General features: G+C 45.2%; 2 protein-coding genes across 3 annotated transcripts in view; one reads left to right on the plus strand and one right to left on the minus strand.

Annotated features, from left to right (window-relative positions):
• Nucleotides 1-13,121, plus strand: part of PRKG1 (protein kinase cGMP-dependent 1) — a 1,249,306-nt gene that overhangs the window by 691,250 nt on the left and 544,935 nt on the right. The gene's annotated exons all lie outside the window — the stretch shown is intronic.
• On the minus strand, nucleotides 7,767-11,553 carry CSTF2T (cleavage stimulation factor subunit 2 tau variant). The gene has a single exon (XM_044239525.1). It carries the CDS (start codon nucleotides 11,429-11,431, stop codon nucleotides 9,569-9,571), a length of 1,863 nt encoding a protein of 620 aa, XP_044095460.1. The 5' UTR covers nucleotides 11,432-11,553; the 3' UTR covers nucleotides 7,767-9,568.

The following is a 13,121-nucleotide window of genomic DNA, read 5'->3' on the forward strand; positions in this document are numbered from 1 at the left end:
CTCTTACCACTTTAATTCAATGTAGTACTGGAAGCCTTAAGCCCAGCAAGCAGACAAGAAGAAATGAAAAAAAATCCAAATTGGTAAAAAGAGGTTAAAACTTTCATTATTTGCAGTGGTATAGATATGATATAGGAAGCCTGAAAAACTCCACCAAAACACTGCCAGAACTGATAAATGAATTCAGTCAAATTGCACAATGCACCATCAATATACAGAAATCTGTTGCATTTCTATACACAAATAATGAAGTGGCAGAAGGAGAAATTAAGTAAACCATCCCATTTATAATTACATCCAAAATAACAAGATACCTAAGAATAAACCCAACCAGAGAGGTGAGAGACCTTCCTCTAAAAACTATAGAGCACGGATGAAAATAACTGAAGACGCAAAGAAATGGAAAGGCATTCCATCCTCACAGACTGGAAGAATGAGTATCATGATATTGTCCATGTTCTCCAAAGGAATCTACACATTTAAATGCAATCCTTATCAAAATACCAGCAGTATTTTTCTCAGAACTAGAACAAACCTACACAAAAGACCCCGGAGAGCCAGAGCAGTCTTCACAAAGAAAAGCAAAGGTGGAAACATCACAATTCTGGACCCCAAGTTATATTACAAAGCTGTAGTAATCAAAAGAGTATGGTGCTGGTACAATAATAGATACATAAGTCTGTGGACAGAATAAAAAACTCAGAAATGAACCCACAGTTATATGATCATTTAGTCTTTGACAAAGCAAGAAAGAATACCCAGTGGGAAAAACACAGTCTCTTCAACAAATGGTGTTGGGCGAACCAGACAGCAACATGCAGAAGAATGAAACCAGACCTTACAGCACACACACAAATAAACGTGAAATGTCTTAAACACACATATGTGAGATCTAGAACCATTAAACTCCTAGAAGAGAACACAGGTAGTAACTTCTTTGACATTGGCTTTAGTAATTTCTTTCTAAATATATTTCCTGAGCCAAAGAAAATACAAGCAAAAGTAAACTATTGGGATTACATCAAAATAAAAAGCTCTGGGGCGCCTGGGTGGGTCATTCAGTGAAGCATCTGCCTTCGGTTGAGGTCATGATCCCAGGGTCCTGGGTTGGAGTTCATCATCGAACTCCTTGCTCAGCAGGAAACCTGCTCCTCCTCTCCCTCTGCTGTTTTCCCTGCTTGTGTGCTCTGTCAACTAAATAAAATCTTTTAAAAGAACTTAAAAAAATAAAACAACCCCAAAACCAAATAATTTTGATTAAAAATGGACAGGAGACATGAATAGACATTTTTCCAAAGAAGACATCCAGATGGCCAACAGACACATGACAAGATGCTCAACATCACTCATCATCAGGGAGATGCAAATCCAAACTGCAATGAGATACCACCTCACACCTGCAGAATGGCTACAATCAACAACGCAGGAAACAGCAGGTGTGAGCAAGGCTGTGGAGAAAGGGGAACCCTTCTACACTGTTGGTGGGATGCAAGCTGGAGCAGTCACCCTGGAAAACAGCATGGAGGTTCCTCAAAAATTTTAAAATAGAACTACCCTACAATCCAGTAATCGCACTACTAGGTATTTATGCAAAGAATACAAAAATATGAAATCAAAGGGATACATACACCCCAGTGTATATAACGGGATTTTCTAGAGTAGCCAAATTGTGGAAACAACCCAAGTCTGTCACCTGATGAATGGGTAAAGAAGATGTGGTGTATATATACAAGGGAATATTATTGAATCTTTAAAAAGAACAGAATGTTACCATTTGTAATGGCATGGACAGAGCTAGAATGTATGAAGCAAAATAAGTCAGAGAAAAATACATATGCTGTCACTCACAGGTTCTATTCAGCAGGTTTGGGGTGGTCTCTTATTCTGCATTTCTTTTTTTTTTTTTAAGAATTTATTTATTTATTTGACAGAGAGAAATCACAAGTAGACGGAGAGGCAGGCAGAGAGAGAGAGGGAAGCAGGCTCCCTGCTGAGCAGAGAGCCCCATGCGGGATTGGATCCCAGGACCCTAAGACCATGACCTGAGCTGAAGGCAGAGGCTTAACCCACTGAGCACCCAGGTGCCCCAATATTCTAACAGGCTTCCAGGTGATGCCGATGCTGCTGGCCCAAGACACATTTCATTAGGGAGAGTTTAAAGCAACCTCAGGTCCCTGGAGTCTGTGACATCCCATCAGGTTGGGAGGAGGGGGTCTAGTATGGGCTGCATTGGTATATTTCCCTGCAGGGATGGAAGGAGAAGGACTGTGGTAACCAAATTCAGATTAAATTTCCTCAAGAATTTTTCCTCCGTTATCTGAAAAAATTCTGCAAAAAAATAGAAGGTTTTGATACAATGCTTTGCTTAGGGTTGTGAGTTTCAGATTTCAAAAAAAATTTTTTGTGTGTTTTTGTTTTTTCCTAGAGAGAGAGAGCAAGCACATGCTTGAGCTGGAGCAGGAAGGGAAAAAGAGAGGGAGAGAGAGGCAGACTCCTCTCCCTGACTCTCCCAGTCTCCCACACCAGCTGAGCACAGAGCCCAACTGGGGGCTCAGTGTCACCACTCTGAGATCATGACCCGAGCCAAAACTAGGAGTTAGATGCTCAACCAACTGAACCACCCAGATGCCCCTAGATTTCAAAGACTTTTTTTTCAACATTTTATTTATTTGACAGAGCATGTGTGTGTGCACATGAGAGCATGAGCAGGGGTCAGGGACAGAGGGAGAGGGTGAAGCAGACTATCTGCTGATCAGGGAGGCCATGCGGGGCTGGATCCCAGGACCCTGAGATCATGACCTGAGCCAAGGGGAGACTTTCAACCCACTGAGCACCCAGGTGCCCCTAGAAGATTTTTTAAAAGTATTTTTTAATGATATTACCCCTCCCCCAAGATTTAACAATCCCTTCTTAGCCAGTTACCTTTATCAAATCTTCTCAAGACATTTGTTCTCATAGAAATAGTGTTTCCAATCCATATAAATAATGTATCGATTTCTATCTTAATATGTATGACCAACAGTACAATGGGCATCAGGTGGTTTATGAACACAGGTGACATGAATATGCATGCGTCATCGTGATGCAGGCCAGCTGGGTGCAAGAATCCAGGAGAAGGTCCTACAGGACCAGCCAAGACGGTCCTTGGCTTCCTGCAGGCCAGAAATCATGTGCACACAGGGGAAGTGGAAAGAGTTTTCTAGTGTGAATGAGGGGCAGAGAACAGCAGACAGAGCATCTGGGAGGCTTAGAGAAGAAAGGAAAATGAGTCTCACCATTGCTTGGGGCTAAGGGTTTGTGTCGTAAAACGGTCTAGGTTCCATGTTCCTCTAGGAACCCAGGACAGGGTCCAATCAAAGGCGAGGGCCGGGTGAACAATAGAAGTTCTCCCAGGAGTCAGCCGAGGATTATTCAAAGCGAATGTCCCAGAACATGTTCAGGATCTGACTCTTCTGGGATGTTATTAGGTGTTTGAGGTCCTAGAACAAACTCTGAGAACTGATTCCCTTGCTTCCCCCTTGAAGTGGGAACAAAGCCTCTCAGGCTTATTCAGAGGTAAAATGCCAAACAGGAGTTAATGGGACCCAGTAGAAAAAAGAGCAGAGATGAAACCTTTCTCAAATGGAGTTCTTCAGCCCCCCAACCTCAACAATTTTCATAGAAATCACTTTTTTTTTTTTTTTGCAACCCTATTCCATAGATATGCCCATACCTAGTATCTGTGTCTGTATCTCTCTCTGTCTGCCTGGGCCCATCCCCTCATCTATGCATTCCTGCAGTCACACAGCCAGCATCAGTGTGGGAACAGACACAACTGACAGGGCGGATGTCATGATGCCGTATTGAAGAGTAACTCATGAGCCTTCATCATCCAGTTTGCGTTGCGTACAGAGTGATGGGTTTTGCAAAAGGATTGGGAAGCACAGATTGATGGTTTAGGGGTGCTCAGGTAAGAGAGCCATTGTTTAAAAACAGAAGGAGGACAGGAGAGACTGTGGGGAGACCATTTTACCTGGGGGTGTTCAGGAGAAGCGCTCTGAGGAAAGGGGTCTAGAAGTTGAAGCCTGAGTAAAGAGAAAGAACTCACCCCTCTAGGGAAGGAGAGGGGTCGGAGGAAGAGAAACTGCCAAGTACAAAGCTCAGAGGTGAAAATGAGTTCATAAACTCCAGGAATCGAAGCTCGGCCTGAAGCCGCTTCAGCCCTGAGTTGGGGAACTGAGGGTGGGATGTGGGGTTGGCTCAGGGCCTGATAGGACATGGTAAGGATGTGGGATTTTATTCTAAAAGCAATGTAACCCATGAGAGGTTTTAAATGAGGGAGGGCACGATCTGATTTTTTGTTATTATTTTTGTAATTAGTGTGGCTTCTGTGTGGAAATTACATAGTGGAATTTTTTAAAAATTACTTAATAACAGATAAAGATATCAAAGAGCCCTGTTTCCCTATGTATCTTAAATACATGCCCATTCTAGAGCCATTAGCATTTAATATTACATATATTTCTCTTTTTAGAACTATATTTTTTAATTGAAAAATACAGTTATTTTGGCTTAATATTTATTAAAAATACAAAACATTTGTGGGAGAAAGGTACTCATTGGATTAGGATTATAGGATATTCCTTGGTTCAGTATATCTCATAAAAAGCTAGCAATAAAAAATGTGCCATGCCTTTTTTTTTTTTTTTTTTTTTTTGGTGCATTTCTTTGTTCTGGGTGTTTGTATATTTGCTTGGTTAGTTGATTTGTCAGAAATAGACGTGCTGGACCTCTGGTCCAGGTGTTTTTCTAGTTCACATTTGTAAACTAAAAATTTCTATCGAATTGAACAGAGTTGTTTTCCTACAGAGGAAAACAGGAGCTGTAAACTCCAAGCGTGCCTGGGACTGGCCAAGAGGTATGTGAATCACACCTGCTGTTAAGGCCATAGGGGAGGCTGGGCCTGTGGCCCCACTGAGGAGTATATGGTGACCCTACCTGTACTCAAATTCAAAATTTTGAAACCCTTGGGCTTAAATATCTGCAGGCTTTATGGGCCCAAGGGCACAGGTCCAGGTTCCTTGTTCAAAGATATTTAGAGCTTCCAGAGAACAAAGCTGACAAAATGGATGGTGGGGAGGGGAAAGCATGTGATGATGGGCCAGTGGAGAAACACAGAAGCATTTTGGATGTAGGCTTGCCTTGAGATAGGAAGCCTACTCTGTTAGTAGGTGGTGTTCGTGCTTATCCTCACAGAGCCAGGGTGGTGTCTGGAAATGTTTGAATTCCTCATTTATGTTGCTATGTTCTTTAACATGTGAACAAGGGTGATGTTTGGGACACAGAGCATGATTTCATGGATGTTAATGCAGCAAGCAAGGCCCATATAGGCCTTTTCATCCTGTTATAAACTCAACTCCATGATTTTTAATGTGGTTCATGTTTTGCATGTTATTAAAATTGAACCTTCAAGGTAAAAGAGGTTGGGGACTGAGTTAGAGTAGATATATCTCGGTCTGTGGAATTTCTAAGGATAAAGAGATAGATTCATAAATATCTAGGTTGTCTGATAGTCTTTCCAGGTAGCAGAGCAATGAAAGGCAGACAGAATTTTGGGTAAGATAGGTAATTAAGTACAGAGACAAAATAGTTTTCGGGGGAACCTGCTGATTTCATGGCTTGAGGTCTGAGAGACAATCCATTCCACTTTTGTGATAGACAACAAATTAGTAATCAAACAGATTCTTTTTCTAAATGAATGACCTTTGGGACCCGTGAGAATGATGTTTGCAGATTTAATGCATACTGGTTCATACAAAAGCAATTACGGCTGAGAATATTGTGCATTTTAGTCTAACTCTTTAATGATTAATTACCTGCCTTTGGCACCTACACCAACTCCTGCCAATCAAGAACTGTCATTTACCAAATACTTCAGCTTTTTTTCTAGGGTAATACTTGAGTGTTTTTATGTACAGTATTTGATAATCTCCGAGCTTGTTATTTTTGATAATCCTACCCCAATATCACTTTTGATGTAGTGTAGGCCCTGTAGTGACATAAGGGTTATACCATGGTAGAAAAATACCAACTGTTAACATCTCATGAGAAAGGTGGTTTGTAATATGAACACTTAGAAAGCTGGATTTTCAGCTAAAGGAGTAAACATTTGGTTTTTGTTTTTTAAACATTTGTTTAGAAGTGTGTAAAAGCAAATGAAAATATTGGGAGGTCTAGTTAAGATTTGGAATATGCATATGTATGAGATATTTTCACAACCTTTATACCAATATCATAATATTCATACTATTAAAGTTAATAATAGCCTTAATGATTTTTTTTAAGTATATTAACTTTCTTTCAATGAATTAGTTCTTGACAAGGCTGGTGAGAAAAGCCAGTTCCAAGCAGAGGTCTGTCTAGAGATTAGCTGACAATTTAGTCAGAGGCTGACTCACTCTTTTGTGAGACCATGAGATGTGATGGATAATTCAGTCTCCCCCACAGTGGGTTGCGGCGCATAATTACCCTTACGCCTCCTCAGATCTAAGAGAAAGGCCTGATATACTGTAGGAAATTAGGATCTGTGTGCTTAGTTAATGTCCCATCAAAGCTTGGGAAAGCAAGACGCTTTGCAAACTGAGATTATACTAAGGTTTTTGGTTTTTTTTTTTTTTTTTAATTGCTGTTTTTAATGCTTTTCTACCATTACAATTCTGGAAAGTGTTGAAAAGTCATACTTGATCTCACTTGGATTAAGTCTACCTTCATCCAGGGTTCATACTGGTTTATAGCTTATCAAATAATTCTTAAAATATAAGAGGAGAAGGGCTAATGGGCAGGCACTGATTAAAGTTGACCTTTTCCTATTCCCCAAGAAATACACTGCTGGAGAGGAGTCAGCCTTAAGGAGGCATTTGCAAAGCATCGTTTCACTCCACCATCTTTAGGTATTGTTACTATGAAAGACTGTGATTCCATCTGTGATTCCATATTTGGGAAAATGCAGGATGCTCCGGGTTATAACCAGTGATTATATAGTAACAGACCTAAGATTCTGATTAGAGCACACACACATTGCTGGGATCACCATCAAAAGAAATGAGGCTCTGTCCATCGGCCCTGAGATACTCAGTGAACCGGAAGTGAGGAGAACCTATTTTATAAGGTTTTTCAGAGCTAGGGAGATTGCTCCTGCTATCTGCTACTAGTTTGTTTTCTCACGTAACTCCTTGTTATAGCTCATTTTGTTCTGTGTGGAACCTTTTTTGGGAAAATGGATTTCCCCCTTAAGACAGATAGAACATGTTGTCGTTTGTCTCCTGTGATTTTGGCATAGCAAATACAGAAACGAGGGACAGTCCATGTTCGGAGTTCCCAGGCTAAGGAAAGTGGGAGTGGGGGATGCAGAGTGTGTGGTAAAATTGTAGGCTGCAACGTAACAAGTGCTGTCAGTTATGGAGGGGACTGTAAGGTCTTCTGGGACCTGGAGGAGTTCTCTGTGGGAGACACAAGCAAAATACCTAATATCTGGGCATGCACCAAGATGTTACTGCTGACACCAACCAGAGTAACGTGTCTTCGTAGTTGTTTCAGCTCTAGAACTACACAGATAATGGATTTAAGAAAGGGATTTCTATCCACTCCTGCAATTTTTAATTAATTTATTTTTTAGTTTTGCCTTTTTCATTTAGAAGAAAGTATTCAGACTCATGGATCTCTCACGGATAGATTATCTTTTGATTAATTCGTTCATTAAAAGTAAACATCAGATACTAAAGTCATCCTTAATTTTACATTCCTTTTATTCAGTCTGCACTGAACAATGCAGATTTAACTACAACAAAGAATGTAACATCTGTTTTCAGTCAGAGCCCTTCAGTGAAAGTTTTGAGATAAAACAATGGTAACTTCCAAGTAATCAAGCCAACTCTGTGAATTAGTATTAACCAAAACTATCATACATGCAAAGGAGTTATCCTCCCCAATATGGGGGTGGGGAGCATATAGAAAACATGGCAAGGTGGATATTATGAAAACAATAAAAAAAATATGAGTAAAACAGGTGGCAGGAAATAGCACAGGGGAAGAAAACTTTGTAAAAAAGAGTCAAATACCCATTTAAGATGCAAAAACCTCCTAAGGGGAAAAATTCAGTTTCCAAGTTTCAGCTCTCTCCTTGTATTAAATGCTGTTTTTTCCTGTTACTAGACATTGGTTTTTCTTCTCCAGGGTAAGGCCACCTGATTATTTGGCTGTTTATGCTTCTGTTAATTATAATTTGGTCTGACACAAATTTGTAGGTGTTCATCCACATCTTCAAGCGTTGAAAATGAATTAGGTAGTAGCTCTACAGAAAATGTGGTAAGCCCCACCTTCCTACTTTTAAATCTCTCAGAGTTATGTATATTAGGACTAAACGGCTTTATTATAAAAAGCAAAATAAGTAATAACTAGTCGAGCAGAGATTTCTCTACATACCTGGGTCTCAATTATTCTGGTAACAGGGTGATAGTAAGTAGATCTGCAAATAAGAAAACTGAAAGGCATGGTAAGTGTTGGAGGGACTAAGATTTTAAGTCCTGACTCTGGCTGACCACATGGGTACCATCTGTACATGGAAGCTAGTCCCCAGGAACCTGGGAACTTCACAGCATGAAGCTTTTGGCAACTTACGAGAAGTCTAATGCTGGGCAGAATTCACCCAGATCAGCTACTGCCGAGACACTGAAATCATCAGGAAGGACGTGAGGGGATTACTTAGATTCATATTCAGGGCTTGAAGACCACTGAGAAACAAGAGGGTACTGAGAGCAGCTGAGTCTCATGGGAGCAGCATTCAGTAACCTGGCTGATCCCAGACCTGCCCCAGCTAAATCGTTCCGCTCAAGGCCAAGCCGGAATACTGCAGGTGTCTGAATACTGGGATAAGTGAAACATCTCACCAGATGCATTCCTGGATTATTCAGGTAGCATAGCTTAAACAAAACAAAACAATTCTAATACCACAAGTCAATTAGCACTACTATTTTGAAGTATCTTCCAAAACACTAAAATGATGCTTAACCTAATACAGCATTGTCCCCAAAATAGGACTTTGTATTTTCAATGGCTTACCAAAACATGTATCTTGTAATTCTGAGGTAAACTTCTTTATTTTCTTACACAACCAAAAATCTTAAACTATCTTAGTACATTACCATTTTAACAGGTCATAGTTTAGTCTTTACGTGCAGTTTTCACACTGTTTAACCCAGTTATTTTAAAAAATGTAGTTAACATATTGTAGACACTTTTAATATTGCTGCATATTCTTTGTAATCTTATTTGGTAAAATATAACCATGTTCAGAATTATTTGTGTATATTTACAGTGAATAAAAGTGAACAGACCCACTCCTTCCTCCCCCCACCCCCCTATTAAAAATACAAACAACAACAACAAAAGACAACAAGATGCAATGAGATAAAGTTCTGGGAGGGAAACTCTTAACCATTCAACTGTGGGAATGCAGAAGTCAGCTTTCTGCATCCACTCCCCATGCTACAGAAAAACTTTAGGACTACTGCCAAACATTTCCTAAAACCTTTCAAGAAGCCCCAGTCGATTTCTGAATTTGTTCCTTTAAAATGAGGATGCTCTGCCTTTGCTCAGGGGGCAGCATGGCGATCTGATCTGCAGTCAGTTGAAGAACCTGCATGATCAGAGCTGCCTTTTCTTGATCCTGTGGAGTTACCTGGCTCTGCCCAGGACTAAAACTGCTAGGCTGGCCTCCACCTTGCTTGCCTGCCCCCTGCATGCCCACTGCTTGTATGCCTGCCCCCTGCATGCCCGCCCCCTGCATACCTGCTCCTTGGATGCCCGCCCCCTGCATGCCCGCTCCTTGTATGCCTGCCCCCTGCATGCCAGCTCCAGGATTTCCCACCCCGGAAATGCTGGAGACCTGTCTAGGTCCCTGAGGACCACCTGCCCCCATACTAATGGGCCCAGGACCCTGGATTCCACCAGTCATAGGGCCTCTGGAACTGGGGCCAGGACCCCGTATCTCCATCCCTCTTCCATCTATGCCTCTCGCTTCCATCCCTCTGGTTTCCATCGCACAGGTCTCCATTCCTCTTCTCTCCATCACTCGTGTCTCTAAGACTTCAGTCTCCATGGCTCGAGTCTCCAGCCCTCGAGAATCTCTACTACCTCTACCATCCATAGCGAGACCTCTCTGATCTATCATGGGTCCCCTGGGCTCTCCCATCAGCAGTCTGGGATCTGCTAACGGCCCTCCCCTCATCTCATGTGAGGAAGGGCCCCGGCCGTCATGACCAGAGGCATGGTGCATGGGGGGGCCCTGATGAGGCGGGCCAAGATAGCCTCTGGGCTCTACTTCTCCAGTGACTGAAAGCAGAGTCCCTCCACGTGGGTCGTTTGGAGCATCTCCCAACAGTCCTCGAGGAGGGAGGCCCCCAGCAGTCATGGGCCCACGAGGTATAGGAGCTCTAGGATCCGACATCTGCACCTGACCCCGCTCTAAAGGCACTGGACCGACGCCTGGCATTCCAACCTGGGGCTGCATTCCTCCACCAGGGGTTAAGGCACCAGGCCCCGGCCCGGGAACCGCGGCCGGTATGGGGCCCGGGGCCGGAATCCCGCCCTGGATAGGGGTCTGCATCAGTGGAGGGATGTCTTTGACGGGTCTTCTGGCCATGTGCTGAGGCTGTGGGGCGGGAGGGTTCTGCTGGTTGAGCAGAACATTGGGGCCGGGACCCAGCCCCGGGCCGGGACCGGGACCGGGACCGGGACCAGGACCAGGGCCGGGGACGGGGCCGGGGCCGGAGACAGGCTGGGATTTGCCCGGGATCAGCGGCGTGACATGGATCTTGCGGTGCAGGATCTTCAGCGCGATCTCGGGGTCCATGATCCTCATGACCACCTGAGCCTGCAGCAGCGCGTAGGCCAGCTGCGGGTTCTGCAGCAGCATGTTCCGCGCTTCCTGGTGGCTGTTCTGCACGCACAGCTTCATCTGCTTCATGAGCTCGAACATCTGCTCCGGCGGCAGGCTGGCGACCGCCCTGGTGATGGACTCGGGGGCGTCCTCGGGGTCGATGGGGTCCCCGTACGGGGAGTCGATGATGGGCGCCGCGGGCCCGAGGCTCTTGAGCTCCTCCTTGTTCTTCTCGCTGGCGGCGTTGTCCACCCGCAGCGCCCTGCCGCTGAACTCGCGCCCGTTGAGGTTCCGCATGGCACTGAGCGCGGTCTCCTGGTCCTGGTACTCGCAGAAGCCATAGCCCTTGGGCTTGCCCGTCTCGCGGTCGTACACCAGTCGGAAGCTGACCACCGAACCCACCTCCGAGAAAATGTCCTTCAGCTGCTCCTCGGTGGCCTCGTACGGAATGTTGCCCACGAACACGGAACGCAGCGACCGATCCATCGCCGGGTCCCTCACCGCCAAACTCGACATGATTCCGGTTGGGCACACAGCGGAGAGCCGATCCCTCCCGGAGTCGTCCTCTGGCGACCCACACTTCCGCTGAGCAACGGAAGCGGCTCTCAGATCCCGGGCGGAAACCTCAGCGACGCGACAGAATCGTTCCGCCGGTCCGCGGACGTCGTACCGCCTCTGCGTTCCCCTCTCTACCTCAGCCAGTGCTTTCGGCCGCTGGACTTTCGTAACTCCGCCAGCTCCTTGTTACCAAAGGCAACGATTCCTTTCTCGTCTCTTATTCTGAAGACTTCCCATGGCGAGCCACCACGACCGCCAGAGAAAGCATACCGCGGACTAACCGCAGTAAAAATGGCCGCAGGGACTTCACTGTGGGGACCGGGAGCGACCGCCTCCTTTGACGTCAGTCAGGGGCGCTTTTGCTTCCGTTTGCTCGGCGGGAAACCGCCAACCGCAAGCGGTTCTGATGCTAGGGTCTCCCGGGGCCGTCCTTTCCGTCTTCCTCCGGTCTATTTAAGCCACGTTTAAAATCCCATTGCGGACCATTAGGGTGAAAAGTGTAGACGTTTCAGGGAAGTTTGGGATTTGCTCATTGACATACCGCGGCAGCAGCCCCGGTTCAGAAAGCATTTGGGGAGAAGAGCTGCCCCAGGCCCCGCGGTGGCAGGCGCAGCCGCAGGCAGCGGCCCCGGTGCCGACGGTCCTGGTCCTTAACGGTGTTAACCGGTGCTGCCTGGAGTGATTCCTGGCCAGGGACGTTTTGTGGCCGTAGGGTATGAATCACACGTGCCCAGCCACTCCCAGCCTGTAGGCTTAGATTGCTTCTGATTCCTGGGGACTGGTGCGATGCTCTAGCCTCGTGGCTGCCCTGGAGGATGAAGCAGAGAATGTACTGCTGCTAGTCCAGAAGTCAAAATAGACCTGGGGTGTGGGGGTGCCCCCATCACTTAGCAGGTGATAGAAGTGAAGCGTGCAGGACAGGAAAGGGCAAAGCAGAGTTAATTCCTCTCTCCCTTCCTCCTTCCTCTTTTCTCTCTTCCCTTCCATTTCCTTTCCTTCCCCTCTCTTCCCTTCCTTTCCCTCCTTTCCTTCCTTTCCCTCTTTCCTTCCTTTCCCTCTTTTCCTTCCTTCCGTTCCCCTCTATTTCTTTCTCTTCCTATCTTCCACTAATCTCTACGCCCAATATGGGGTCAAACTCACCAACTCATGAGACCAAGTGTCTTGGGCTCCCCCTACCTGAGCCAACCAGGCCCCCCTAAAACCAGATTTCTTAACCATGCTGGTGTGTTCTAGCGCTGCCCCGCAGCGTAGCCGGTATCCACTGGGAGGTCCTGGGTGCTGGAAATGTAGCTGGCCTGACTGAGAAATTGAACTTTCAGTTGTTAAGGAAAAATCCACCAAGTAAATTTAAAGATCTGATTGGTTTTGTTAAAGGGTTCATGAATCAGGCTGCACCCCATGAGCAAGTACAGAGTCACTCCCAGGAGTTGTACAAAATGTTTTCCTGTTTTTGGTAGAGAATGGAACGAGAAAGTTATTAACAAAATAAAAGGATTCTTCCAGGGGAGTCTGTTTCCTAGGGGGAAAGCAAGGGGTCTCATCCTGCAGATTACCTTATCTTCCGGAGCAGGATGGAGAGGACCCAGGAGACAGACTCACTGGTGCTGATGGGAAGGAAAATGTCCTGACTGACCCAGTTAAAGCTACC

Source organism: Neovison vison, chromosome 2, assembly GCF_020171115.1.
Source record: "Neovison vison isolate M4711 chromosome 2, ASM_NN_V1, whole genome shotgun sequence".
Taxonomy (NCBI): domain Eukaryota; kingdom Metazoa; phylum Chordata; class Mammalia; order Carnivora; family Mustelidae; genus Neogale; species Neogale vison.

Bases quoted from the DNA above. Each gene is read 5' to 3' on its own strand.
- CSTF2T (XM_044239525.1), bottom strand. From the start codon at position 11,431: ATGTCGAGTTTGGCGGTGAGGGACCCGGCGATGGATCGGTCGCTGCGT.